The sequence below is a fragment of the Helianthus annuus genome, chromosome 5 (assembly GCF_002127325.2).
Source record: "Helianthus annuus cultivar XRQ/B chromosome 5, HanXRQr2.0-SUNRISE, whole genome shotgun sequence".
Taxonomy (NCBI): domain Eukaryota; kingdom Viridiplantae; phylum Streptophyta; class Magnoliopsida; order Asterales; family Asteraceae; genus Helianthus; species Helianthus annuus.
In genome coordinates this window covers 168,525,405-168,552,798 of record NC_035437.2, presented here as the reverse complement: position 1 = coordinate 168,552,798, position 27,394 = coordinate 168,525,405, and the positions used below count along the sequence as shown (strand labels likewise).

Sequence of the window (27,394 nt, the reverse complement as noted above, 5' to 3'; positions counted from 1 at the left end):
ATCTGTGGTATACATTACATGAGTAGTGCACATCTGTTTATGTTGTAGCATACAGACACACCCTCGTCACTATAGCATGATTACACGAATTGTTTGCTTACATTATGATGCATTGGTAGCATGTCATAGCCCTTAGGTTCTTGTGATCTTAACATTTTGATAACCTCTGTTTGGCATTTGAGTTTGAGGAACCATTTGATATGAGTTAGGAGGAACTGAGATGAGCATGCAAATCGCAATATTATTGTGGGTGCACACATAATAATAATGTGGGGTGCATGCGAGTCCCAGTGAGGCTTAACAAGTGGAAAAGGGGTTCCGTTCCGTTATTTGATCGATGTGAAACACAACAGTCTATAGGAGTCATAGCAGTGATTGTCTCCTACTCGAACGTGATCTTTTCCCTCCTCTCTGAATCCTTTCGCATCTCGATGTTATCGAGTGTTACCTGAACACCCATCCGAACGTCTAGCGAACTATGTAGAATGCTAGGTGCTTGTACGGGAGTCCCTGAGTTGGATGTCACAGCGTCGAATGATTGGTCTATACCTCCCTCACTTCTCTCTGTTGCTGGAACTTAATGTATCGACGTCTTAGATCCCTAGGTGCGATCACTTCTGCAACACTCTCGTAACAGATCGTGTATTACTCAAGCAACTTGCAGCATCAGTGGACAAAAGGATGAGAGTGGTACTTTACCGACTTCAGTATTTGGACGACCCCGATTTCCAACAACGAACACCAGCAATTTGACGCCAATCGGAATCTTTAACCCTAGTCATCGGCTGATGGGAGCCAACTCCTACGAAATAATCGGGACATAAGCAATGACAATCGGCTACGGTGTGGAACGCCCAGCTGCTAGCACAATGAGTAGCGTCTTAGTACGTGGCACGGAAATGTGACAAGACGGACTTTGTCGATGAAAGATCATAGGGTTCCGTTTCAAGCAACGACATTAGAGGCAACAGTCACAGCAACATCAAGTTACTTGTAGTCGTGGCCTACAGGATGGAAATGAAGGTGCCTACGACACGGATTGGCCGTTGTTAAATCAAGACAACAACAACTAAGGGAACGATAACAGTATTGGGAAATCCACGTGATCGTAACAACACTGGTAGTGGTGCTTGTGGAAGGGTATTTAGGATTGGCGTAGGCGACGCCAGACATAATAATAACATGGTAGCTTGCATGGGTAGCTAACCGCTTCGTCTCGATTCCGTTTAACCTTGATGCTTCTCGAAACCAAACCTGTGCAAGCCAATTGAAGCCTTGTATGTTCATTGGGGTGCAAACTTAACCTTGTGGGATAAGTGTTCGACATCGACCTTCCTTTTCGCTATCCTTGATGGTCTCGATGCAGTAGTAGTGTAGATTGGTTAACTGGATATCGTGTAAATATACCTTGAGGAAGGAAACTTTTGCGTCATTTATACTTTGAAGTGTCAGAGTGGTGTAAAGGTTAGCATCATATCAGCAATGAAGGCCCAGAAGTGTCTACAGAGGGATTACCCCACAACGTTAGCAACCGTTACTGATGTTAAGGCTAAGGAAAAGAGGATCAAGGATCCACCAATTGTTCGTGATTCCTCCTGGTGTGCTACACGAGGAGCTTTCGGACTTGCTTCCACAACTGTTAGGCAGAATCTCAGTTTGAGCTCACGCCAGCGGTAGCTCTGATTATGATTACTTGTACTCATACCGTCCTGCGCCACGAGGGTTGCCAGAATTGTCTAATCAACTTCAGGAACTGTTGGACAAGAGTTTGTCGGACCTAGTTTTTCGCTTTGGGGAGCCCCAGTTATATCCGTGAAGATAAGCCTTTTTGTATGTGTACCGATTATCCAGAACTCAGCAAGGCGACAGTCAAGAACGGTTTGCCTCGACCATTGTATTAACAACCTAAGTTGGAAAGGAGAAGTTCTTGGGTTCAAGTCCCACAGACGACAGGAGATTAAAGAAATTAGCCGTTAAATAAAAATATGTGTGTCATTTAACAGCCTCACATGCTGTTAAACGGGGTTCACCCATATCTATGATAATATTCACTCACAACACAACTAATATATCATATAAGTATTATAATGTCTACGTTTATTGAGAAAGGAAATTACATGCATATCTTTCATTTGTATTCACATTTAGAATGTCTATTTATATAAATAGTGGGCCGCATATGTATATATCTGTTTTAGTAGGCCAAGAATAGTATATGATTAGTTTTATTTGTGGGTCAACAACATTAATGTTGTTAAATACTTAAATTGATTTCATTAAACTTGTTTTTATAATTCGGATCAAGAATTTGAAATCTGTTTATTATTGGATTTAATTGGGTCGTTTACTTTTGAGTGTTCATTGTTTGGGCTAGGGATGAGCATATGCCACCGAATACCGATCCCATACCGATCCCGTACCGATACCGTACCGATCCCGATCCCGATCGGTATCCCGATCGGTATCCACTTTTTGGCGTTTTCGGTATCGGTACGGTACGGTATCGGTATTATACCGATACCGACCCTCAAAATACGGTATAATACCGATACCATACCATACTGATACCTAACCGACATGTTTCGGTATCGGTATCGGTACCTAGTTTGGGTGAAATTCGGGATCGGTATTAGGCGGTATCGGTATCGGTTCGGTATCGGATACCGATATGCTCATCCCTAGTTTGGGCTGATAACCTTGAGTTAACAAGACTGTTTGAACTGGCCTTTACATAACTAATTAGATTCATGGGTTCTTTGAATTAGTTAATGATACATGATGTTGTACCTTAGGTCACATGTAACGGACCTGACCATTAATTAACACTAGAAGTACACTATTAAACCGAGCAAACCAAGGTGAGTTCACTGCTCTTTTTCCAAGCATGCATCCCGGGGAGGGATAACGGGTAACGTTCCGGGGAGGAATGCTAGTTTATTGGGATGTTTGTTATTATTACTCAGTTTCTATCATATAAGACCCCTTACATCTACCGACAGTTGCCGGGGAGGCAACGAGGTTATTAGTTGATAGCGCTATTAGGTTTGGCACCCTCACACCGTACCAGGGAGGACGGGCGTGAACTAATTTCCTTAAAGCATGACCAATGTTTTGATAGAGACATTGGGGTTGGGCAAATACATCTTGTAGCCACTGCGGTAATCGAGTTAATAACAACATCAAATCAAATTGTTAAATTGTTTTATACATGTAACTGGTAACTCAACTTGTTAACAAAACTTTGAACTCACCAGCGTCGTCTGACACACTTGTTTGCATGCTTGTAGGTCGTTAGATGTTTTGCATTGGAACTTGCTGTCTGGAGTAGCTGGAGCGGTCATGGGTCGACTGGATGGATTTATGTTAATGATTTCTTGATACAATACTTTGGTTTTGAAACTGTTTAATTTTGCTTCCGCTGAATACTTTGGTTTTCACTTAAACTTGTTGATGGTATTTTATTAATAATTAAGGATTTTATTTTGAAACTTGTACGCGTTCAATGTAATTAGTGGCTCGTTATTGGTATGTCGTACGCCTAACAGGGACATTCCCTAGGTGGTATTTTGGGGGTGTGACATACTGTGTTTTCTCAGACGAAGGTGTTTCCTCGAATGAAAGGTTTTGCCCCAAAACTGGTTTACCATTTATCACTACTGACGTTAGTGAAGAGATAAAGCCCAAAATGGACATGATATTCCCAAGCCTCGATGATTGTTATTCAATGTAGGTTAGGTATGCTTCAGCTTGTGGTTTTTCTTTTAGGAAAGGGACTGAAAAGATAAACGCCAAAGGAGAAAAACATATTAAGTATTACATGTGTATGAGAATTGTATATAAGGACAAGAAGGTTGATACGTTGGACTCGAATCAAAAGGAAAGGATTGTGCGATCCAAGTTTTCAAAGAGGACTGGTTGTGGAGCACATTTATGTCTAATATTTGAGGTTGGATCATGGAAGGTCTATAAGTTTGTTGAGGAGCATAACCATGATTTTGTTGAACAGCCTGATAAGCATTTTCTTCCATCTGAACGACACCTCACTCAGCTTTAGAAGCATGTTATACATAGCATGTCTAAGTTGAATTTGGGACAGGTTAAGGCGTTTAATGTTATGAAGACTTGTTTTGGCGGTTTTGAAGATGTGGACGCAAGTAAAGTTGATTTTAAAACTACAAGAAGCCAATTAACTTGTTTATAGAGGAATACGACGCTGAGATGGTTGTGAGACATTTGGATGAAAAAAAAACAGTCCCAACATAATTTCTCGTACGATTACTTCACAGACGAAGAGAATCGTTTGAAGGGACTTTTTTGGTGTGATGATTAATGCAAACGTAATTACCACGTGTTTGGTGATGTGATTTAGTTTGACGCCACGTATCGTTCCAACAAGTAATATTTATAATTCTATTTTTTCTGTTTTTTGGCGTTTTCACTGTTTACCTACATTGGCGTTTTGTTCTCGTTTCATTTTTTCAATGGCGTTTCATATGCAGATACTCTATGGTGTTTGTACCGTTCACTGGTAGAGACAATCACCACTGCAATGTTACATTTGGTGCTATATTATTGGCATCAGAAACTGCTGATACGTATATATGGTTGTTGAGAGTTTTTCTAAAAGTTGTTAGTTCTCAACCAAAAGTTGTTGTCACTGACCAAGATCCAACAATGAAGAAGGCTATTTCTGTTGTATTTGTTGAAACGAGGCATCGATTATGCATGTGGCATGTGATGCATAAACTTTCTCTAAAGGTTGATTTTCTTATTTTCATGTGTTTGGCGTTTTAAGATATATGGCGTTTCGTCATTCATAACTACTTTTTAATGTTAGTTTGTTGTTTCTAATATATATATTTGCATGGCGTTTTCGTGTTATATATAGGTTGTTGTTAGGCTATGCAATTCCACCAATTTCAAAGAACGTATTTGTGGTGATGTGTGGACGGATATTCTTACACCCGAAGAGTTTGAATCAGGATGGGAAGAGGTTATTGGAGAATTCAATTTAGATGATAATGACTGGCTTCCTGATCTTTTTGTATTTAGGGAATCTTGGATCCCTGCATACTATAGAAAGAAGGAACTGTCGAGCCTTATGCATACGACATCGAGGTCGGAGAGTGAGAACCATTTTTTTGGTCAAGTGTGCATTTCAAAATCTAGTCTTGTTGAGTTCATGACTGATGCGTGTTAGCGTGTATATATTTTTAGATATATATTTAAGCCCTTTTTACACTTTTAGCCAAGTTTTAAATTTATAAAACACGATATTTACTAACACTAAACACACATATGGGCAAGTGCACCCATCGTGGACGTAGTATAGTGTTGGTAAGATACCGAGGTCGTCCAAGGACACAAGAGCTTTTAGTACCGGTTTATCCTCAACGTCTAATCAAATCAAAAAGTTAGAAAAGGTTTTTAAACTAAGAAAATAAAAACTAACGAAATGCTGAAAAATAAAATAAAAATAAAAACAGATAGACAAGATGAATCACTTGGATCCGACTCGTGTATTAGTATAACCTTTGATTATTTTTGCACTTTTGCACTTGTTTAAGAGATTATCTTAGTTATTGTAGTAGGCCCCTCTTTTGAAGGCGACGTTACCCTCAACCCAGTAGTTTGAGTCAGCAAGTATACAATCCTAAAGGGTCGGATTATTGAAAGATAATGAATTAAGTTATCAATGCAAATTATGGTAGGCCCCGCTTTTGGCGGTGACGTTACCCTCGGCTAAGTAGTCTGAGTCAGCAGGGATACAGTCCTAAATAGCCGGGTTATAGTATTAATAGTAGTTAACTTATGAGGGGGTCAAAGAGTTTGGATCCCCGCCATCCAATACCTGTGGGCATTGAAGGAGATCCTACTAAAATTGACCCAGGTCCCTTGCAGGACCTCTAAACGCTGAACAAGGGCAAGACCCTTACCAAACCGTTCCCTTAACCCCCGACCAGGTAGCCAACATACCTCCATATAGACCGTGGAGATATGAATGGTGAAAATCTTTTATTTTATATAGACAGTAAAATAATGCCAAGACACCACGGACAAACGATAAGGAAAGATCACCTTCAACATAAGTAACTAGTTATTAAAGTCATTAATACAAAACCAAATAAAAAGTGCAAAAGATTAAAAATAAAAAGTATTATACTAAACACTTGTCTTCACCAAGTGATGTAAGAGACTTAGACAAACATGGCCTTGATTGTCAAGAACTCTTACGATCAGTCTTGGATCCCGAGACGACTCACACACTCTATGATGGACAATGGATGATGGTGGTGGATGATGGTGTTATGGTGGTGGTGGGTGGTGGATGAAGTGTGAGAGAGGTGGTGTGCCAAGGGATGAGTTGAAATGAAGCCAAGCACTCTTATTTATAGGCTGAACAGAAGGCTGGGCACGGCCCCGTGTCCGCTGGACACGCCCCCGTGCCCGTCTGACACTATCTCTCTTCATTAATTGTAATTCGCAATTACAATTAATGCGCCTGCTGTACTTTCACCACGCCCCCGTGCTCACTGGACACGGCCCCGTGGTGGGCAATAGAAGCTTCTATAGGTTTGTCTTTTCTGCTGCTTCTTGGGCACGGCCCCGTGCTGGCTGAGCACGGGGCGTGTTCAGTCTTCTGGCTTCTCTATTCTTGCTTGGGAGGATTCCGTGAGGGGTCGGGCAATCCACTTTTATTCCTTTTCTTGTATTTATGTTAGATTTAGCTGTCTTTTTGCTTCTTTTGTGAATTTGAGCTCATTTCATCCTGAAAATACAAAAGGAAGACAAAAACACTCTTTTTCCAACATTAGTACTTAAAAAAGGTTAGTTTTATGCCTCATTTGATGTAATTTATATGTTGCATTTTACACACATCAAATACCCCCACACTTGAACTTTTGCTTGTCCTCAAGCAAAACTCTTTAATATGTGGCTTACACTCCCAAATGGAATGGGTAGAAGAGAAGGTTTTTGGCTTGTCATAGAGTGTCGGGAATCCAAGATCTTTTTGGGTTTTATTTTTATTTATTTACAATCCTATTCATTATGATTTATTTAGTACGTTTTATAAGAGAAATTACTTATTTGGGCATAGCATGCCTTTTTAAAATTTATATATAAGTTCACATACCTAACGGGGAATCACTCAACACTCGGCCGAAGGTATATTTTTAGTGAATCACTCGAGAGCGGCATGGAACTTATTCCTACCATAAGCTTGCCAAGCAATCAATCCTCCTCCTTTTTAACTTTATACCTTTGTAAATATCAAGAGGGCTTTTTGGGTGAAGGGTTAGGCTTGGGCTAAAGGTGGGTGGTTGGGTTAGTGGTTAGTAAAAGGGCGAAAAGGCGTAAAAAGCGTTGGTTTTCGTAAAACACTTTGTTTTATTGACTTTTTATTTCGAATTATTTCTCCAAACAAGCTTTTTGTTTTGATAGCTTTGTTTGTTTATTTCTAACTTCATCATCATTTTTTTTGTCACACGAAAACCGAGCTTGTTACTAAAATAAAGGGTGAAAATAAAAAGGGGTTTTGGTGGGTAGAAAGGGTTTTTAGGGAAAAGAAATGAAAGGTTTAGGCTCAAAGGGGGTTAACTAGGGGGATTTTGGGTAGGTGGTAAAAAAAATGAATAATAATGGTGTAGAAAAAAATTGGGTTAGTCCTAATGCCTCCATCATTTACTTACTTGGGTTTAAGTTGGTAAGGACCGGGAATGAATCGTCGTGGCAAGTTCTAGAGTCGTAAGAACCAAGCGGCTATTCACACAAGAAACGAAAAATGAGCATTTAGTCAAAAGATGTAAATTTTGTATGCTCAATAAAGGCTCAAAACTCACTTTTGTGGGAATGGATTTTTATGTGATCAAGTATATATAATCAAATTTTAACTAAGCTTGTCATGCCGTTTCATAATTTTCTTATGTTGGTTCTTGTTATCACGACGCTCTCAGTTGTAAATTTGTAAAAATATAACCTTATTAATCTTAGGATTCCAACTTAAACTTTAGACAAATAAAAAAAATGAAAATTTTTGAAAAAAAATTTGGGGTGTTTAGCGGTTCCAATAGAGTTTTGTGTAAGGCTTGTTAATAGGACTTGCAAAATTTCAAGGTTTTAGCTTCCCCCCAACACTTAAATTACACATTGTCCTCAATGTGTCCCAAAAATAAATTTTTAGGTTGATTGGATGTGTAATACGGTGTTAAAAAGCAAAGATTTATGTTACTGGCAGTCTGGACACGGCCCCGTGTTCAGGTGCCAGTAACAAAAATTAAAGAAATGAGACAGAAGCCTGGACACGGGGGTGTGTCTGGTGAACACGGCCCGTGTCCAGTTACCTGAACTGGGCATTTTCTGCAGGGGGTTCAGCACGGGGCCGTGTTGGTTGGACACGGCCCGTGTTGAGCCTTCTGTAATGGAGAAATTTATGTCGGGTTGCCTTGTTCTTGTGCATGGGGCCATTTTTCTCGTTTCCCTTTTCATCCTTTACCACCATGAGTGTGTCTTATTCCTGCAAAATAAAACTAAAAGATTAAACTAAACTAAGGATAGTTCCGCGGAATGCCTCCGTGGTGCGCCACGTTTATAAGGGTCCTTGGCTAGACCCAATGTGAGGTTATATGTTTTCTGAGTGGGATGTTTGGCATCCCATGTTACACCGTCGGAGAGCCGCATCCAAACTTGAATCAATAACCTTCATGTAGTTGACCGGGTCGTCGTCTTCTATTCTCTTCCCAACTCCGAATTTTACTTCATCATCCCCGTACCTCAAGGTGAGCGTTCCATCATTCATATCTACCACTGCTTGTGCGGTGGCAAGAAATGGTCTCCCTAGTATGAGGGGGACCTCGGTGTCTTCCTCCATATCGAGTATGACAAAGTCGGCCAGATAGACGAATTTACTTACCTTTACCAGGACATTTTCGATGACACCTTGCGGGAATTTGACAGATCGATCCGCAAGTTGTATGCTCATTTTTGTAGGACTCGTTGTTCCTAGGCCGAGTCTTTTAAACATTGATGAGGGCATGAGGTTAATGCTAGCCCCAAGATCGGCTAGTGCATTACGAACAGGGGAATCCCCGATTGAGCAGGGAATCGTGAAGCTTCCGGGATCGATTTTCTTTTGGGGAAGTTTGTTGAGTACGAGAGCAGAGCATTCTTCGCCTAAGTTAACTAATTGCAAAGTTTCAATTTTCTTTTTATGAGTGAGGAAGTCCCTCATGAACTTAGAGTATTTGGGCATTTGGGTTAGGACATCAATAAAAGGAATATTGACATGCAATTGTTTTAACAGACTTTCGAATTTTGCGAATTGCTCATTGGTCTTTTGACGAATTAACCTACCGGGGTACGGAACTCGAGGAGCCTTGGCAAGCTCTGATGACGGAAGGGAGTTCTTTTCCTGTAGAGGCGGGGGTATAATTTCTTCTGTTGGCGGTGGCGCCTCCGCAGGCCCCACGGTGCGGTTTCGTAACGTGATGAGATGAACTTGCGCTTTTGGGTTTGTTTCGGTATTGCTTGGTAATGCACCTTGTGGTCTCTCGGAAAAATTTTGAGCTAGTTGATTTAATTGTTTTTTTATGTTTTGAATACTAGCTTGTTGATTTCTAAAATTTGACTCTAATTGTAGAAACCTTTCCGAGTTTTTCTTTTCAGTGTCGGAGATGAGGCGAGATACAGTATCTTCAAGCCTTTCTCGTCCACCTTGTTGAGTGAAATTTTGTGACTCATTTCTTGGTTGTTGAAAGTTTGTTCGTTGGGTTTGTTGGTTACTACTATTGCCGGGCTCTCTCCAACCAAGGTTTGGGTGGCTTCGCCATCCTTGGTTGTAGGTGCCCGTTGGAGGACCCGACGGCCTAGGTCTATTATCAATGTAGCTTACCGACTCTTGTTGATCTTCCGTTTCTTTCATACAACTCCAATTTTCATGTGGCCCACCACACCCTTCACAAGCCATAACCGAGACTGTTTTTGTCATTTCTAATTTTTTTATTTTTGAAGAAAGGGCCTCGATTTGGGCTTGCAAAGAAGTGCTTTCATCAACCTTATGGGCGCCCGGGGCAATAGATTTATTGCCTCGGGGAGTGTGCCACTAAAAATTGGTTTGAGCAATTTCCTCAATTTGGTTATATATTTCATGCGGGCGGCGATTACCTAAAAGTCCCCCGGAGCTAGAGTCAAGTGCCTGCCTTGTGTGTGGCAACAATCCATTATAGAAAGTGGATACTTGTTGCCATATCGCAAGGCCATGATGTGGACACTTGCGTAATAGTTCCTTGAACCTTTCCCAAGTTTCATATAAGGATTCCCCGTCCTCTTGTGAATATGTATTAATTTCAGTCATTAATTTAGCCGTTTTAGCGGGAGGGAAATACTTATATAGAAATTTTTGGGCTAGTTCATCCCAGGTGTTTACCGATCCAGCTGGGAGGGCGTTGAGCCAAGCTTTCGCTCGGTCTTTTAGTGAAAAAGGAAACATTCGGAGGCGGATGGCGTCATTTGATGCTCCATTGATCCGAAAGGTATCACATATTTCTAAGAAATTAGTAATATGTAGATGGGGATCCTCGTCCGCAAGCCCATGGAAGGTTGCGGAGTTTTGGAGCATTTGTATCAAATGCGGCCGAAGTTCGAAGTTATTGGCTTCAACATTCGGTGCATTGATAGCGGCGCCTAGGTTACCTACGGTGGGTCGTAGATAATCCATGAGGGTACGTTGGTCCGCCATGGGTGGATTCCCCGAAACTTTCTCTTGGTTTTTAGCTTTTAGTCTTTTTCTGAGAAAGCGTTCGGGTTCTTCTAGAGGTTCTTTTATGTCCTTATTAGAACTGGAGCTCATACACTACGTAGGATAGCGTCTGGTTCCAAGTCTTGCAATAAAAACAGAAAAGAATGCTGGTCAGAAGGTTCACCACGGCCCCGTGCTCAACGAACACGGCCCGTGGTCGGAGTTACAGTGATTGTTTCCAGATCCCAGTTACTGGAAAGTTGGACACGACCCCGTGTTGCACCGACACGACCCCGTGTTCAGCCTTCTGTAACTTGGAAAACTAAAAACTGCAAGTAACGATGCTGGGCACGGCCCGTGTCCGACCAGGCACGGCCCGTGCTGAGCTCTGCAGAAGCTGAAAAACTAAGAAAATCCTAAAAAATTAAAAAGAAAAATAAAAATATGATTAGGCCGTTGATTCCTAACTTTCTTAAAATCCTTGTGTCCCCGGCAACGGCGCCAAAAACTTGATGCGTGTTAGCGTGTATATATTTTTAGATATATATTTAAGCCCTTTTTACACTTTTAGCCAAGTTTTAAATTTATAAAACACGATATTTACTAACACTAAACACACATATGGGCAAGTGCACCCATCGTGGACGTAGTATAGTGTTGGTAAGATACCGAGGTCGTCCAAGGACACAAGAGCTTTTAGTACCGGTTTATCCTCAACGTCTAATCAAATCAAAAAGTTAGAAAAGGTTTTTAAACTAAGAAAATAAAAACTAACTAAATGCTGAAAAATAAAATAAAATAAAAATAAAAACAGATACACAAGATGAATCACTTGGATCCGACTCGTGTATTAGTATAACCTTTGATTATTTTTGCACTTTTGCACTTGTTTAGGAGATTATCTTAGTTATTGTAGTAGGCCCCTCTTTTGAAGGCGACGTTACCCTCAACCCAGTAGTTTGAGTCAGCAAGGATACAATCCTAAAGGGTCGGATTATTGAAAGATAATGAATTAAGTTATTAATTGTAACACCTCGAAATTTTGTGTCCAATAATGTGTTAACACGTGTCATTAGTTTACACGTGGCATTAAATAATAAATAAAGGACTGAAGTTGACAAACCTTGAAAGTATGTAAATTCGAGGGTTATAAATGTCAACAAAGGGTAAATATACTGTATAGTAACCCTAAACGATGCTCGTACCTTCAAACGAATAAATCATGGATCGTATGGAAGCGAAACGCGGAAGAAAGTGGGAGATTTCAAGCTGCAGGGGTTAACCGTGTCAACATGTATAATTATACCTCTGAGTGACCCTTTGACGAACCCGAGGCTTTGTAACAGTAAAATACGCTCACTAGAATGTACTGTATAAATTCCGCGAAGTTCCGTTTTAAAACGAGAAAGTTATGATCAAATTCGTACGAGAAGGGTTAAAAGCGTCAACAGTGAAAGTTAAGGCTTTCCGGATAGTAATTAAATTAACCGGGGACTTGACAGTGCGGGTAAATGGCACGAGGCCCTTAATTGTAATTAACCGAGGGCCAAATCGCAAAGTTACCTCTTCGAACCCGAAAGGTCAGGTTATTAATTATAAAGATTCGGTTAATCATTACAAAAGATTTAAAAATCTTTGAAAACAGACCCAGGCTGCCCGCCTGAGGGAAACATATAAGTTGAAGCGGGCCGCGAGCCATCTGTGGATACGCGTCTGACATGAAGATCCATGCGGCCCGCGTACAAGCTGCATGAAATCTAATGCGGGCCGCGTGACAGACAGAGATGCAGAAACTTTGGACAGACTTGTTGTTTGAAGTTGTGAACGATCAAAAGTGCAATAAATGAAGCATGGGCGCCCTCTACTTGCCTCCTAGCACCAAGGGCCACCTGCTGAACATCCATGCTCCATTGTAGGTTGATGTGTAATGATCTTAGGTCCATTCTTTCACTATAAAAGGCCATGCATTGTGCATAAGTGAAACACACCTCAAAACTTACCTTCTGATCATTCTTGGAGCTCTCAAGCTTTCCTCTATCATTCTAAGTCGTGCACCAAGCTTCTGTAAGTTGCCTAACCCTTTGTGGTTTCATTTTTCAATAGTTTTAGCCCAAAAGTCAATCCGTCGTAACTAACGATTGACTTTGCGATAAATCACGAATGGTCCAGTGATTTGTCGAATCAAAGATAGTTATAAGATGGTAATCATGTGGGCATTAAACCCCTAAAAGGGCACCCTCTGATTTCCACTCTAACTAGTTCAAATATCGAGTCAAACGTGCTTAGAAAAAGTCAACAGAAATGTCATTTTGCGATTTCTTGCATAATCTGTAATGTAGATGATATGCGACCTGTTTGAACACTCATAAAACATGATAATAAGTATATAAACTAGTCTAAGCTTGTTTGATCCGACCATTTGTTGTTTTGACCCGGTTCGGAGCCGAAAGTCGCAAAAGTTTGACTTTTGCATTGACTTCAGTTCTGACCCATTAAAGTTTGATTTAGATATGCCTTAGGACTCTCTTAGGACCAGGTTACATAATGTTATAACCCTCTGTGACCGGTTCGTTGTTTGTCCGAGTCTTTTACACATTTCCATTAAATGCTTAAAAGTTGACCGTAACGCCCTTTATAAATTAAAACGAGAATTTCGGACACATGAAAGGATCATGACCTTGGTTACTGATTTCTAAGCATGTCCCTAAAATTTCACGTCAATCCGAGGTCCAGAATATGAGTTATGCTAATTAGTGCAAATTGCGAAACTTTAATAATTAAATAGCGCAATTAGCATAACGCTTATTTAAACCCGGATTTCGACACCAAACCTTTTGCTCACTGTTGTAAAATAATATTTTGGGATTTTTAAAGATTTTTAATTATTTTTAACCTGCTCATAACCTACGGTTATGGCAACGGTTCGGTAAATACCGAATATACCCTTTTCGGCCATAACTTGAGTTCTACAAGGTCTTTTGACCCGATTCCAGTTGCTACTGATTTTAAATAATAAATAAAGTATTTTAGACTTTATAAACTGTTCGGGAAACTCGGATTTCCTGTAGAACTCAGAAACCTCTTTTATAATCTTTAAAAAGACCAAAATACCCCTACGGGGCATAATATGAACTTAAACTCGTTACGGGCATTATGGAAAGTATCCTACTGATACCACAACCTCTTTAAGGCATGTTGACTTAGGAAAATAGTGTAGGACTCCTACGGTTACCCGTTGCGCCTTTTGCACGCACAGTTTGGCTTATGTAACTAGTTTACATAAGTTAGCCGAAACGGGTCAAACCATATTGTTTTGACCCCAAAATCCAGAGTATGATTATTATACCCAAATAAAACAAGTCTTCAAACTTGTTGGGTCAAAAATCACACTCCATTCACGGTTTTCGCCTTTCACGCGATTAAACCGTAATTATCCTTTGAAACTGATCGGTCTAAGCTACGGCAAATATAAAGACCCGTTAGGATTCTAATAGGTTATTTTAAAACCTTCGTTCCATAATAGGAGACCAGTAAAAGCTATCTGTGAATTATTCAATTAAGGATTATACTTGCAAAGGTAAATACTTTTAACTTATTTTCCGTTATACGGGCTTGGGTTACGGTATCTAAAATACCGCTTGGTCGGGCAATTGACCCCATCTCATTTGCAGTTGGGTATTATCAATGTGACCCGTTTAAAAACTTGTTGTGTTGGCTTAACGCCTTTGGGGGCTTAATGACCATGCCCCGGATATCCTTGGCAGCATTTACGAATGGCCACGACCTTGACATCCCGGTGTAGGCGTACACCCGGCATTATGTCTATAATTATAAAAGTGTAGCCGTTGGTTACCCGCCACGGTTTTATACTATGTGGTGTGTCTATTAAACTTTAACCCGATACGACTCGGGCGACCGAACGCATAGTAACATGTAATTCTTTACAAGATTATATATCTAAATAATTCTCCCAAGTTATAAAAGAATTTGTGCCTTGTGCATTCAAATCAATTTTATTAAACACTTTTACAAAAGTATCGGTTGAATTTATTTACCAGTGTAAACTGACGTATTTTCCCCAAAAAGACTAAATGCAGGTACTAGGCGTAATTGGCTGAGATTTCTCCTTAGCATCATTAGAAGTCTCGCAAGCTTAAGATGCCTGAAATCTGTTGAACAATACTTTTTGTTATTTTTATTGATCCCCTGTGGATTATTATTTCAACAATGGTGATACATTGATATTACACTTAAGTTGAAATATATTATCATATTGCTTCCGCTGTGCATTCATATAATTGTGTGGTTTGACTATATTGTTGCCAACTACATCACGGTAATCCCCCATCGGGCCCACCGGTGATACACGTGGAAATCGGGGTGTGACATTAATGCAAATTATGGTAGGCCCCGCTTTTGGCGGTGACGTTACCCTCGGCTAAGTAGTCTGAGTCAGCAGGGATACAGTCCTAAATAGCCGGGTTATAATATTAATAGTAGTTAACTTATGAGGGGGTCAAAGAGTTTGGATCCCCGCCATCCAGTACCTATGGGCATTGAAGGAGATCCTACTAAAATTGACCCAGGTCCCTTGCAGGACCTCTAAACGCTGAACAAGGGCAAGACCCTTACCAAACCGTTCCCTTAACCCCCGACCAGGTAGCCAACATACCTCCATATAGACCGTGGAGATATGAATGGTGAAAATATTTTATTTTATATAGACAGTAAAATAATGCCAAGACACCACGGACAAACGATAAGGAAAGATCACCTTCAACATAAGTAACTAGTTATTAAAGTCATTAATACAAAACCAAATAAAAAGTGCAAAAGATTAAAAATAAAAAGTATTATACTAAACACTTGTCTTCACCAAGTGATGTAAGAGACTTAGGCAAACATGGCCTTGATTGTCAAGAACTCTTACGATCAATCTTGGATCCCGAGACGACTCACACACTCTATGATGAACAATGGATGATGGTGGTGGATGATGGTGTTATGGTGGTGGTGGGTGGTGGATGAAGTGTGAGAGAGGTGGTGTGCCAAGGGATGAGTTGAAATGAAGCCAAGCACTCCTATTTATAGGCTGAACAGAAGGCTGGGCATGGCCCCGTGTCCGCTGGACACGCCCCCGTGCCCGTCTGACACTATCTCTCTTCATTAATTGTAATTCGCAATTACAATTAATGCGCCTGTTGTACTTTCGCCACGCCCCCGTGCTCACTGGACATGACCCCGTGGTGGGCAATAGAAGCTTCTATAGGTTTGTCTTTTCTGCTGCTTCTTGGGCACGGCCCCGTGCTGGCTGAGTACGGGGCGTGTTCAGTCTTCTGGCTTCTCTATTCTTGCTTGGGAGGATGCCGTGAGGGGTCGGGCAATCCACTTTTATTCCTTTTCTTGTATTTATGTTAGATTTAGCTGTCTTTTTGCTTCTTTTGTGAATTTGAGCTCATTTCATCCTGAAAATACAAAAGGAAGACAAAAACACTCTTTTTCCAACATTAGTACTTAAAAAGGGTTAGTTTTATGCCTCATTTGATGTAATTTATATGTTGCATTTTACACACATCAATGACTCATTACGAAACTGCAATAGAAGCACAGCGTCACATGCACCAGAAAGATGATCTTGAATCTCGATACAAATGCCCCTAGTTGAAAAGTAATTATAAAGTGTTGGAGGGCCAAGTTGCTGACATATACACACAAAAAAAAAATTGTGACGTTCAAACTGAGCTAATCGGGAGTGGGATGGCTTAAATCAATGTTATGAAGATCATCCCTATGGGTTTGTTAAGTTCTACATAAATGATTTCCTGCAGCCTTGTACATCCTTATTTGAGGTAAACAATGGGGTTTTTTGGGTATTTTATTTTGGCGTTTTCTGAATATGGCGTTTATTATATTTTTAAACATTTTTTTTGCATGGAGTTTTTGTGTTTGTTGTTTGATGGTGTTTTATACAAACATTGTCTGCATGACGTTTTATACATACATTGTTTTTGGCGTTTTTCAGGTAATGTACCATAAGTCTGATTGCACCAGTACTTGCTCATGCAGGCGCTTTGAGCAGTTTACTTTGCTATGTAGACATATATTTTATGTTTTGAAAAGTTTGGATATTAGGGAATTTCCAAAACAATACATTTTGAATAGATGGCGTAAAGAGGCTTCGCCAAATTGCTCTTCTGATTACCCAATGAGTCGTGAATTTATGACCGAGCTTGATCCCGGTGTGCAGGGTGTGATGCGAGATATTATTTTTGCAACAGAGTATACTTTGAACCGTTTATTTGGTAATAAGGAGGAGCTATCATTATACAAGGATCATGTTCAATCTTATATGAAGAATGTTCAAGATATGCAGATTGTTGCTCCTCCTCCTAGTACTAGGGATAGATTTGCGGAGATAACAGGTCAATATCAAAACGACAAGAATCCGATAAGAATCCCTGTTGGGTATAAGTCGAAAGGTTCTGGATCTCGCAAGTGTTTAAAATCCAAACAGGGGGAAGCAATAAAAAAACAAAAACAAAAGGGAAGCCCGGGGCGAAAGAAAGACAGTGTAAAAATTGTAAAGCTTACGGACACTACGCATCGACATGCCAAAAGCCCGTAATTAAAAGAAAATCGACACGGTCTTCGAGAGCAAGTGAAAAGTAGTTTGGCGTTTTTTTGTATTTTTTTAAATTTTTTTCAGAAAACACAATATTGGCATTTGGCGTTTATATTTTTTATATACCATTTTTTTTTTCAGAACACACAAAAATGCACAGTTTATCAAAGTACACAATTTAACAAAAGTGCACAATTTAGCAAAATGCACAGTGTATAATTTAGCAAAAGTGTACAGTTTAGAAAAAGTGCACAGTTCAGTAAAGTGCACAACGCACAATTTAGCAAAAGTGCATAATTTAACAAAAGTGCACAATTTAGTAAAGTGCAAAGTGCATAGGTCAGTGCGCAGTTTAGAAAAGTGCACAAGTTAGTGCCCAGTTCAGCAAAGTGTCCAGGTCAGTGCACAGTTTAGTAAAGTGCACTAGTCAATGTACAGTGCACGGTTTAGCAAAGTGCACAATTTAGTAAAGTGCGATGATCTTGCTAAAGGCGTTTCCGTTGCTATTCGCGATAGAACCTCAATCGTTCAAAACATTTTCCTTTGTCATTTTTCGATCCGTTAACACAAAAGAAATATAAACACTAATCGTTTTTTTATGTTTATGACAGATTTATACAAAAGCTAGTACCGGGCGGACGATCAAGCACGCGAAAAACCAAATACTCTTAAACTGCTACCTCCATGGAAACATCTTCTCAAAAAGATATAAAATATGATCACGCGTGACAAAGTTTTGTGTGCAAAATCTTATTGTATTTCGCTGTAATTTAATTGTGTAATAACCCGTTAAGTCGGTTCGTCTGGGTTATCAATTAACTCTGACTCGTAAGATATTTGTAAAAAAAATCTGGGACCTAATCCTACGAATATTTCAGATATTCGGTATGAAACAGGATAGAGTGTTACAACTACTAATCAATTACATTTGGCATTATCATCATAAAAACATATTAAATAATTAAAATATATATAAATAAAATAGATAAATGTATATAAAAAATACTCAAATGCATAGATAACATAAATAGTGTAGGCCGGTAATCAATATATATCATATACATATATATATACGCACACATATTTAAAAAAAATAAAAGAGACCATATTGGGTACACTTTATCGGGTAATCGGGTTGGGTGAACGGGTATGTCACTAAAACCCAAACCCGTGAAAAAAAATAAAAACTAATCCCAAACTCGATCTCATACCAAATTACCCGACCCAAACCCGTCTCAAATATGTCAGATTTTTGGTTTACCAATCGAGTACGAGTTTGATTGTCATCCATACGCATAATAAAACCCTAACATGTTAGTGAGTATAATTACCTACAGTTCAAAATGCAAATAGAAATCAGATTTGTTATAATAGAAGATAATCAAACCATAGTCTATGGCGAGGCACAACTAATTCACCATGTAAATAGAAGCAGAATTAATTCCATTTTTTCTATATATGGATTTCTATATATGCCTAACAACCCCCAGCCATCCACTATTGTAGAGTGTAGACCATTTAATTCCCTTTCTTTTGCAATGGACCTTTTGATGTGGTATTCTGTTTCAAGTTGGTTTGCAGCCCAAGCCCATATATACTTGTTAATCACACACTTTAAGCCAACCTAAAAAATGATTATGTGAAACCCATTTTCATCTTTGAAAGTTGAAACTGTGTAGTTCATTAGAAAACCTAGTTTCTTTTCTTTTAGGATAAATTACATTTTTCATCCTTTATATTTGTATCAGATTGCAATAGATAGTCTTTAACTTTATTAATTACAGTCACAATCCTTTATTTGTAAAACTCATTACACTCTACGCCCTTTGACCCTAACTTGGTTAAAAAATTTTAGTTAAGTATGGCATCTGCCCTCATGTGCAACGCACATGCAATACTTAACTAAATTTTTTAACAAGTTTAGGGTTAAAGGACGTAGAGTGTAATGAGTTTTACAAATAAAGGATTGTGACTGTAATTATTGAAGTTAAAGGATATCTAATTCAATCTGATACAAACATAAAGGACAAAAAGCGTAATTTACCCTTTCTTTTATTTAGTCTCATTTTCTTACTTCAATAACATTTGTGACTTCAAACTTCGAAGTAAGCTTCCAACATTTTGATACGAAATTTATGGTTTCAGTCCATTCTTTTAGTAATCTACAAAATAAAATAAATAAATAAAAATAATAAAAAAAATTCACCAATCAGTATACTACTTTATAAAATGAGCGAATTTTTAGATAAATGTTGGAAAACAAGACAAACTTAGCAATTATTATAATATCTTGTCCGAGAATAAAAACAGCATGTCTTTTTCCATTCTTTACTAGTTACTACATAATGTTTTATGTTCATCAAAACATTATTTAAAAAAAAAAATAAAGAAAAAAACCCTCATCTAGTTGATTCACTAATCTTTGCTTCATGATCTTAGATCTCAGAAACGAGCTTGACGAATGTATCCAAGTCCCTTGTTGATGTTCCTTGTTCAACCGCGTTGGTGGCTTCTTGATTTAGCTCCTTAATTTTAACTCTTTCGGGCCTCTCAACACTCAACGACTCATCCAACAACCGAGCCAACTCAACCGAGTCAGGAACACTCTCAGGTCCACCATCACAAGCTCGTTTCGCAATACCCAACTGGTCAACTAGTAACGCAGCGTTGGCAAACTGGTCTGCAATCATGGGCCACGTCAACATCACCACACCGCCTATAATCGCTTCCAATGTAGAATTCCACCCACAATGAGTCACAAACGAGCCAACAGCCCGATGCGTTAGCATCGCCAGTTGGGGGACCCAACCCATGACTATGAGCCCACGGTTACCAACGCGGTCTTCAAACCCACTAGGGATGGTCCAAATGGTGCTTGACTCACTTCCCTTCACACACAAGATAAAGTTAACTTTACTGAGCTCAAGTGCACGTGCTAGTGCACTCATTTGTTTCTCATTTAACTCAACTTGGCTACCAAAACATATATAAACAACAGATTCATTGGGCTTTTCGTCCAACCATGTGAACAGGTGGTCAGGTGACACTGTACTCCACCCACCACGTCCAGTTATAGCTATTGGGCCATTTGTTTCTGGAAGTAATGGGCCGACGGCCCAAACTCGATCATGGCCCATAATGCTCTTCATGTGATTAATGTAAACCTCTTCCAACTTTTCAAACGTGTTGTACAAGATTCCCCAACTTGTCATATTGGCCAACATTCCTTTCCTGAAAGATTCAAATTCTTGATCTCCGGTTTCGTAATCGCGCATTACTTGTGGGACCTGCCACCAAGGAAACTCTGGCAAGTTGGGGATTTCTTGGAACGCAAGCAAGAAGTTTTCATCGCCGTCGCCATTTTTGGCAATAGCTTGTTCTATGGTTCGCCACAACGTGTGAATAAACGAAGAACTGAAAGCACCTAAAAGAATCCGAAAGAACCCAAAATCCGTAACTATGAATAGTAGTTTTATGCATTGAATAACTAAAAACCAAATCTCTTTATATCGATATTTGTTTTATTTTTTTTTATTGAATAATTGAAAACTTCTCATTATGTCGATAAAACGTCAATAACTATCACAATATTCAAAGAAAACTTTAAGTTTAAGTGTGAATAGCTTTGTACAAAATAAATGAAAACCATATCTCATTATATAAAGATTACATTGAAAAAGATAATAATAATAATAATAATAATAATAATAATAATAATAATAATAATAATAATAATAATAATAATAATAATAATAAAGTTAACCAGCTAATAATAGTAATAAAACGTCAATAACTATTATAACATTCAATTCAAGAAATAAAATGTCAATAACTATTATAATATTCAAAGTAGAGATATAATCTTCCTTTACTAATAAACAAAAATCTTTTTGTACATGTGTCACTTTCTGGTGCCTCATCCCTTTTAATAATAATATTACATATTAATTTTTATACACAAAATATAATATAATATTAAAAAATATAGTTAGAGATAAACGTATAAATTCAAATTTAATTAATAATTATCTATAACAAATATAAATGTATCAAATAATATAATAAGTATAATATTATTTAATATAGTTAGAGATCAAACGTATAATTTCAAAATTTAATTAATAGTAAATTACTTTTTGAGTCCTTATGTTTTAGTGGTTTTAACCACTTGAATCCAAAATCAAAAAGTTTAACGTCATGAGTCTTTAACTGCTCATTCACACCCCCTGTAAAAAAATTCAAAAAACCTTTTGTAAAGTCGAGTTCTTTAAGTTCTCACAACTTGTAGAAATTTTCATTTTACCCTAACCATATATATTTGTTAAGATAAAATATATTATTTGGATATAAACAATAATTACTAATAATGTATCAAATCACATGTACAAGTACTTATAGTGTATAACTTAGAAAACTAAAATTACAAGCGGATTATCTAAATAAACTACCAAATTATCTTTAAAGCGAACACTAAATGGTTTTTAAAAGACATATTTATTTTTTGCTATCTAAATAAAGTACCAAATTATCTTTAAAGCGAACACTAAATGGTTTTTAAAAGGCATATTTATTTTTTGCTATTAAGTATATAACATTATATTTTACTTAAGCCGTGTAATACACGTGTTCAATATTTTCTTCCAATTTTAAATTTACGTTACTATCAATATGTTTTCATCTTAAAAAATGATCAAACTTCCTAATAACATTGAGTTTTAAATATATTAAACTTAATTTCAATCATATTATGCAACTAAAGACATTATCATCATGCTAAATAAAGACATTATATAATATTATAAAAATTTTAATTTGAATATTTAAATGTCAACTACTAATTAGAAAGTTGTTGTAGACGCTCAAATTTATAGTTTAAAAAACTTTAGTCCTATTTTTTTAAACATATACTTTATTTTTAGTATGATTTTCTTAATATGTAATATTTTCTATACAATGATGATATTCGTATCTTGTCTCATGATCCATATATCTAAAAATAGTATTTATATCAAAGTATTTATTATATCATTAATATACATAGTAGAATTTAATTACAATTCATTTACCATAACCTTATAACTTATAATTATTTTTAAAAATACTTACAATTTTATGATCATTATTTTTTTTTTATTTTTTAGTGTTACTTCTTTTTAAGACATAATAAAATGGATTGTAGTATCTCAAAAGAGAAGTGAAAACTTAGAAAATTATTTTGAATAGCGAAAATTAACTATTCTTTTGTTTTACTATTTTATCTAAATAAGTCATTTCATTGATAAAGATTATATACAAGTTTATAATTTACATTTTTTCATCATTTAACCCGTGTAATACACGGGGTTGTAAGCTAGTAACTATTAACAAACAAACTTAAATACAAATAATAATCTAAATAAAAAATATATTAAATAAAATAATGTAATAGATAATAAACTCGGCTAACACACCTGAAGGAGAAAACACCACGCGCCGAATGCCTAGGTGGGAAGCGAGTTCGCTAGTCCACCCGAGCAGGAAGTCAGAAACTATGAGTGTGGGGGGCGAAGGGTGGGACCGAAACCATTGAACAATTGGATCAAACAGTTTTTGTGTGGAATTCACTTTGGCGATCAGCGGGTGGCGAGATGGGGTGACTTCTGGATCAGGGAAGACAAGTTTGTGTAGAGAAGAAGGGTAGAGGGAGAGGAAAGGGTCGAGAAGCGGGATGTCCACGGTGGAGGTGACAATGATGGTGACGGTGAGGCCGCGGCGGAGTAGGAGGTGGGTGAGGTCGAGTAAAGGGATGGTATGGCCGGAGCCAGGGTAAGAGTAGAGAAGTAAATGTGTGTTGTTGGTAGAATGTGACATGTTTAACGTTTTGATAGATGTAACGCCATTTTGCGAAGCTTGATAATATATAGTAGTGGGCTAAAAGGTTATTATAAGGAAACGACGCCGTATTGGTTGAAACATATTGTGTTTTAGTGTTTAGCATGTGACATGTGAGAGAACAACGAGTCATGCTTTTGATCATTTCTCCTCTTGAATTCATTTAATTTAATTGAAGACTTTCTATAATAGTTGAAATTCTTATTTACCCCTAATTAAGAATATTTTGTTAGGGGCTGTTTGGTAGTCTCTGAATGGTCATTAAGAGGCTACCTCTTAATGGAACCATTAAGAATTTTACCAATGAGAAGGTAGAAGAATGTGATATGTGATGATTTATCATTCAGAGGTTACCTCTTAACCATTCAGACTTGAAGTTACCTCTTATTCATTCAGAGGTTTTAAATCATTAAGAGGTAGCATCTGAATGGTCATTAAGAGGCTACCAAACAGCCCTTAGTTCATGTGTAATAGAAATTATAGGAGTGTGAGCATTAAAACTTTAAGAAAAATCCCCTTTTTATGTATTCATTAAATAACTTTAAAATCTTTTAATACGTTACAAAGAAATATATCATTATTAACCAATTCTGTAACGATTAATCTTTCAATCTTCCACCGTTAAATACTTCATTCCTCAAAACTCATATCTTTCTTTTTATTTCGCCCTTAAAATTAACTTTTGTATCTTTAAACATAAACACCTCAAAAGATGTTAATCTCTAAAAATCAAAAGTGTGTTTAGGAGTAGGGGTGGATCTATGAATATTTTTTATCAGGATAATAAATTTGACAAATATGCATTTAAAAGCACCAAAATTAGAATAATCATGTTTTTTTTAACGGCCAACAGAATCAATTTCGAACACGCTTAGAGCACCCACTGGACAAACGGATTACTCTTTTACAAACCTAAGTAAATTAAACTATTCAAGATTTCAAACCATTAGCAACTTGTAAAATTTTATAAACTATAACAAACATGAGGAAAAGTATAAAGAAAATCTATACTCTTTTATCTATAGACACTAACAAAATAAATTTTATTTGAGGAAAAATTACAAGTTTTGTTCTTTATCTTAATACTATATATCAGGCGGTGTCATTTTCAACGAATGTTGACAAGTTTTGCACTTTACAGAGAATTTTGTTACACGTTTTGTCCTTTACACCAACTCAGTTAAAAAAGTTATCAAGTCTAGTCACGTGATACGCACACAAGGGTAAAACAGTCTTTCCCCCTTGGATTATGTTGTAACGGAGATGACGGACCACTGATAGGCATTATACCTAGTGGAGATGGATTATGATCGGGTGGTTCCACGGGTGGTACGATGATACTCCAGTGGTCCGTCAGTGGTCCAAATTTGCTGTTCAAAAAAAAAGTATTTAAAACAAAGATAATAAAGAACAAACAATTACAAGATTAGTTGTAACGGGGAATGTTCATTTGAGAAGGAATTTAATTAATGTGAGAAGAAAAAATAGAGCATTTCTATTGGTTTAAAACTTATTCTTTTTATTCTTACAAAATTTAATTCTTATTTGAACCCTCCACTAGTTGTAATTGACTTATAATAAACCTAATTTAGTAACGGTATTAATAAAATCTTTCTATTTCATTGATTCATATAAATAAAAATTTAAATACAATATTTAATAATTATATAAAAGTTGTAAATATATAAACAATATTAAATCTTAAATGCTAATTATTAATAGAATAAGCTTACAAAATCTTCTTCTATAACTAAACTTTTTCAAAAATTAATTAATAGTTAAAAGATATTTGATGTTAATCTGAATTGAATAACACTATAGGAGCATTCATATTGAATTATTTATCTCCGTTCTTATAACTATACTAAAAATTAATATTTTCCCCCTCTCCTTTTTAATTAAATAATATTTTTATGTTGTAACAGAGATGATGGACAACTGATAGGCATTATACCTAGTGGAGATGGATATGATCGGGTGGTTCCGCGGGTGGTACGATGATACTCCAGTGGTCCGTCAGTGATCCAAATTTGCCGTTCAAAAAAAAAGTATTTAAAACAAAGATAATAAATAACAAACAATTACAAGATTAGTTGTAACGGGGAATGTTCATTTGAGAAGGAATTTAATTAATGTGAGAAGAAAAAAGAAGAAAGAGTATAATGGTAAAACATTAAATAGTTTATAACTTCTCCCATTAATTATGTTATCTGTCATTAATAAAGCAAAAAAATATTTTATTCTACACATTTCAAAATTTATCCTACATATATCTTACACTTACTGAAATTTACCTGACGCATATCTAAATTTATCATACACATTTAAGAATTTATCCTATACATACTAAAATTTATCCTACACATGTCGAAAATTGTCCTTCACCCTAAATTATTTTATTTTGAAAGATTATATATTTAAAAGTGAGTTACAAGTTTAATTAGTTAGCTAATTAGTTACAATTAGAAATTTACATATATGCCCTTATTAATAACATTAAAAACACATATTAAATGAACTAAAATAGAGCATTTCTATTGGTTTAAAACTTATTTATTTTTATTCTTACAAAATTTAATTCTCATTTGAACCCTCCACTAGTTGTAATTGACTTATAATAAACCTAATTTAGTAACGGTATTAATAAAATCTTTCTATTTCATTGATTCTTATAAATAAAAATTTAAATATAATATTTAATAATTATATAAAAGTTGTAAATATATAAACAATATTAAATCTTAAATGCTAATTATTAATAGAATAAGCTTACAAAATCTTCTTCTATAACTAAACTTTTTCAAAAATTAATTAATAGTTAAAAGATATTTAATGTTAATTTGAATTGAATAACACTATAGGAGCATTCATATTGAATTATTTATCCCCGTTCTTATAACTATACTAAAAATTAATACTTTTCTCCTTTTCTTTTTAATTAAATAATATTTTTATATCTTTATTACTACGTTTTCTTTTTCCTCCACTCACAAATTATTAAAAACTTAATAGGGATGAAATGTGTTTTCGTATATTAAAAAATATTGAAATGCTTGTTTTTATATACATTTCGAACCTGTTGTGGAGCACAGGAGATATATTATAATATATATTACACAACATCATGGTGCTACAATACATGCTTTAGGATTCATTTTGCTTTTAATTGCAAGAATGTCATCCACAGTAATAAATATTTAGGACCTGCGCTTCGTGGCAGAACCGTTAAACCTAACAAAAAGTGGACGTAAAAACGTTGAACACGCATGTTAGACCGAAACGTAAAACATGGAAAAGAATAACTAAATCGACTTAGGACCCGCATGTTACGACGTGGCCGTTAAACCATAAAAAAATACGTTGAACCACGCTTGCGTGTTGCAGCTTATACTGAGTCTAAGCGAAGAAAAAGGAAAATTAAAAAAAAAAACATAACCAATAAAGCACAATGTACAACCACATAAAGCATAACTTGTATTTAAAAAAATGAGTATTAACATTGTTGAATAGACTTAGCGTTTGTATAAGGAAATCGAGAACATAAAAATAAAATTGGAACTTAAAACCCTAAGGGTTAAAAGCATATATTATATATAGTGTAAGAGTAAAAATTTGAAACTTAGAAAACAAGAAAAAGAAAAAAGAAAACCATTTTGGTCACTCACAGTAAAAAACGAAAACAAAAAACAAACATTGTCGAATAGACTTAACGTCTGTATAAGGAAAATGAGAATATAAAAAAAAATTGGAACTTAAAATTCTAGGGTTAAAAGGCATATATTATATATAGTGTAGGAGTAAAAATTTGAAACTTAAAAAACAAGAAAAAGAAAACCACTTTGGTCACTCAAATTAAAAAACGAAAACAAAAAACAACCTCGAGTCAGCCACTCACATTAAAAAAAAAAAGAAAGAAAGGAAAAACAACCTTGAGTCACCCACGTGTGAGTTAAGACCTAAAATTGAATAGTGTTTTTAAGACACAACCGAAATTTGCAAATTAATATGTAGGAAATAGACTTAACGTCTGTATAAGGAAAATGAGAATATAAAAGTAAAATTGGAACTTAAAACCCTAGGGTTAAACGCATATATTATATATAGTGTAGGAGTAAAAAAATTGAAACTTAAAAAACAAGAAAAGAAAAAAAGAAAACCACTTTGGT

General features: G+C 36.5%; 1 protein-coding gene and 1 non-coding gene across 2 annotated transcripts; one reads left to right on the top strand and one right to left on the bottom strand.

Annotated features, from left to right (window-relative positions):
* Positions 1-10,250: 10,250 nt before the first annotated feature.
* Positions 10,251-10,357, top strand: LOC118492639. The gene has a single exon (XR_004894643.1). It is a non-coding gene; the product is annotated as a small nucleolar RNA R71 (small nucleolar RNA).
* Positions 10,358-19,603: 9,246 nt separating this feature from the next.
* Positions 19,604-23,207, bottom strand: LOC110931447 (flavonol 3-O-glucosyltransferase UGT89B1). Its single transcript, XM_022174840.2, has 2 exons — positions 22,808-23,207; positions 19,604-20,781 (listed from the first exon to the last, which is right to left on the bottom strand). The coding sequence occupies exons 1-2, from the start codon at positions 23,205-23,207 to the stop codon at positions 19,793-19,795; spliced, it is 1,389 nt and encodes a 462-aa protein (XP_022030532.1). The 3' UTR covers positions 19,604-19,792.
* Between the last annotated feature and the right edge of the window lie 4,187 nt (positions 23,208-27,394).

Excerpts from the sequence above, each read along its gene's own strand:
- LOC110931447 (XM_022174840.2), bottom strand. The coding sequence starts at position 23,207 with ATGTCACATTCTACCAACAACACACATTTACTTCTCTACTCTTACCCT. Across the intron at positions 20,782-22,807 it reads CGTGGTGTTTTCTCCTTCAG|GTGCTTTCAGTTCTTCGTTT; the intron begins GTGTGTTAGCCG and ends GGATTCTTTTAG.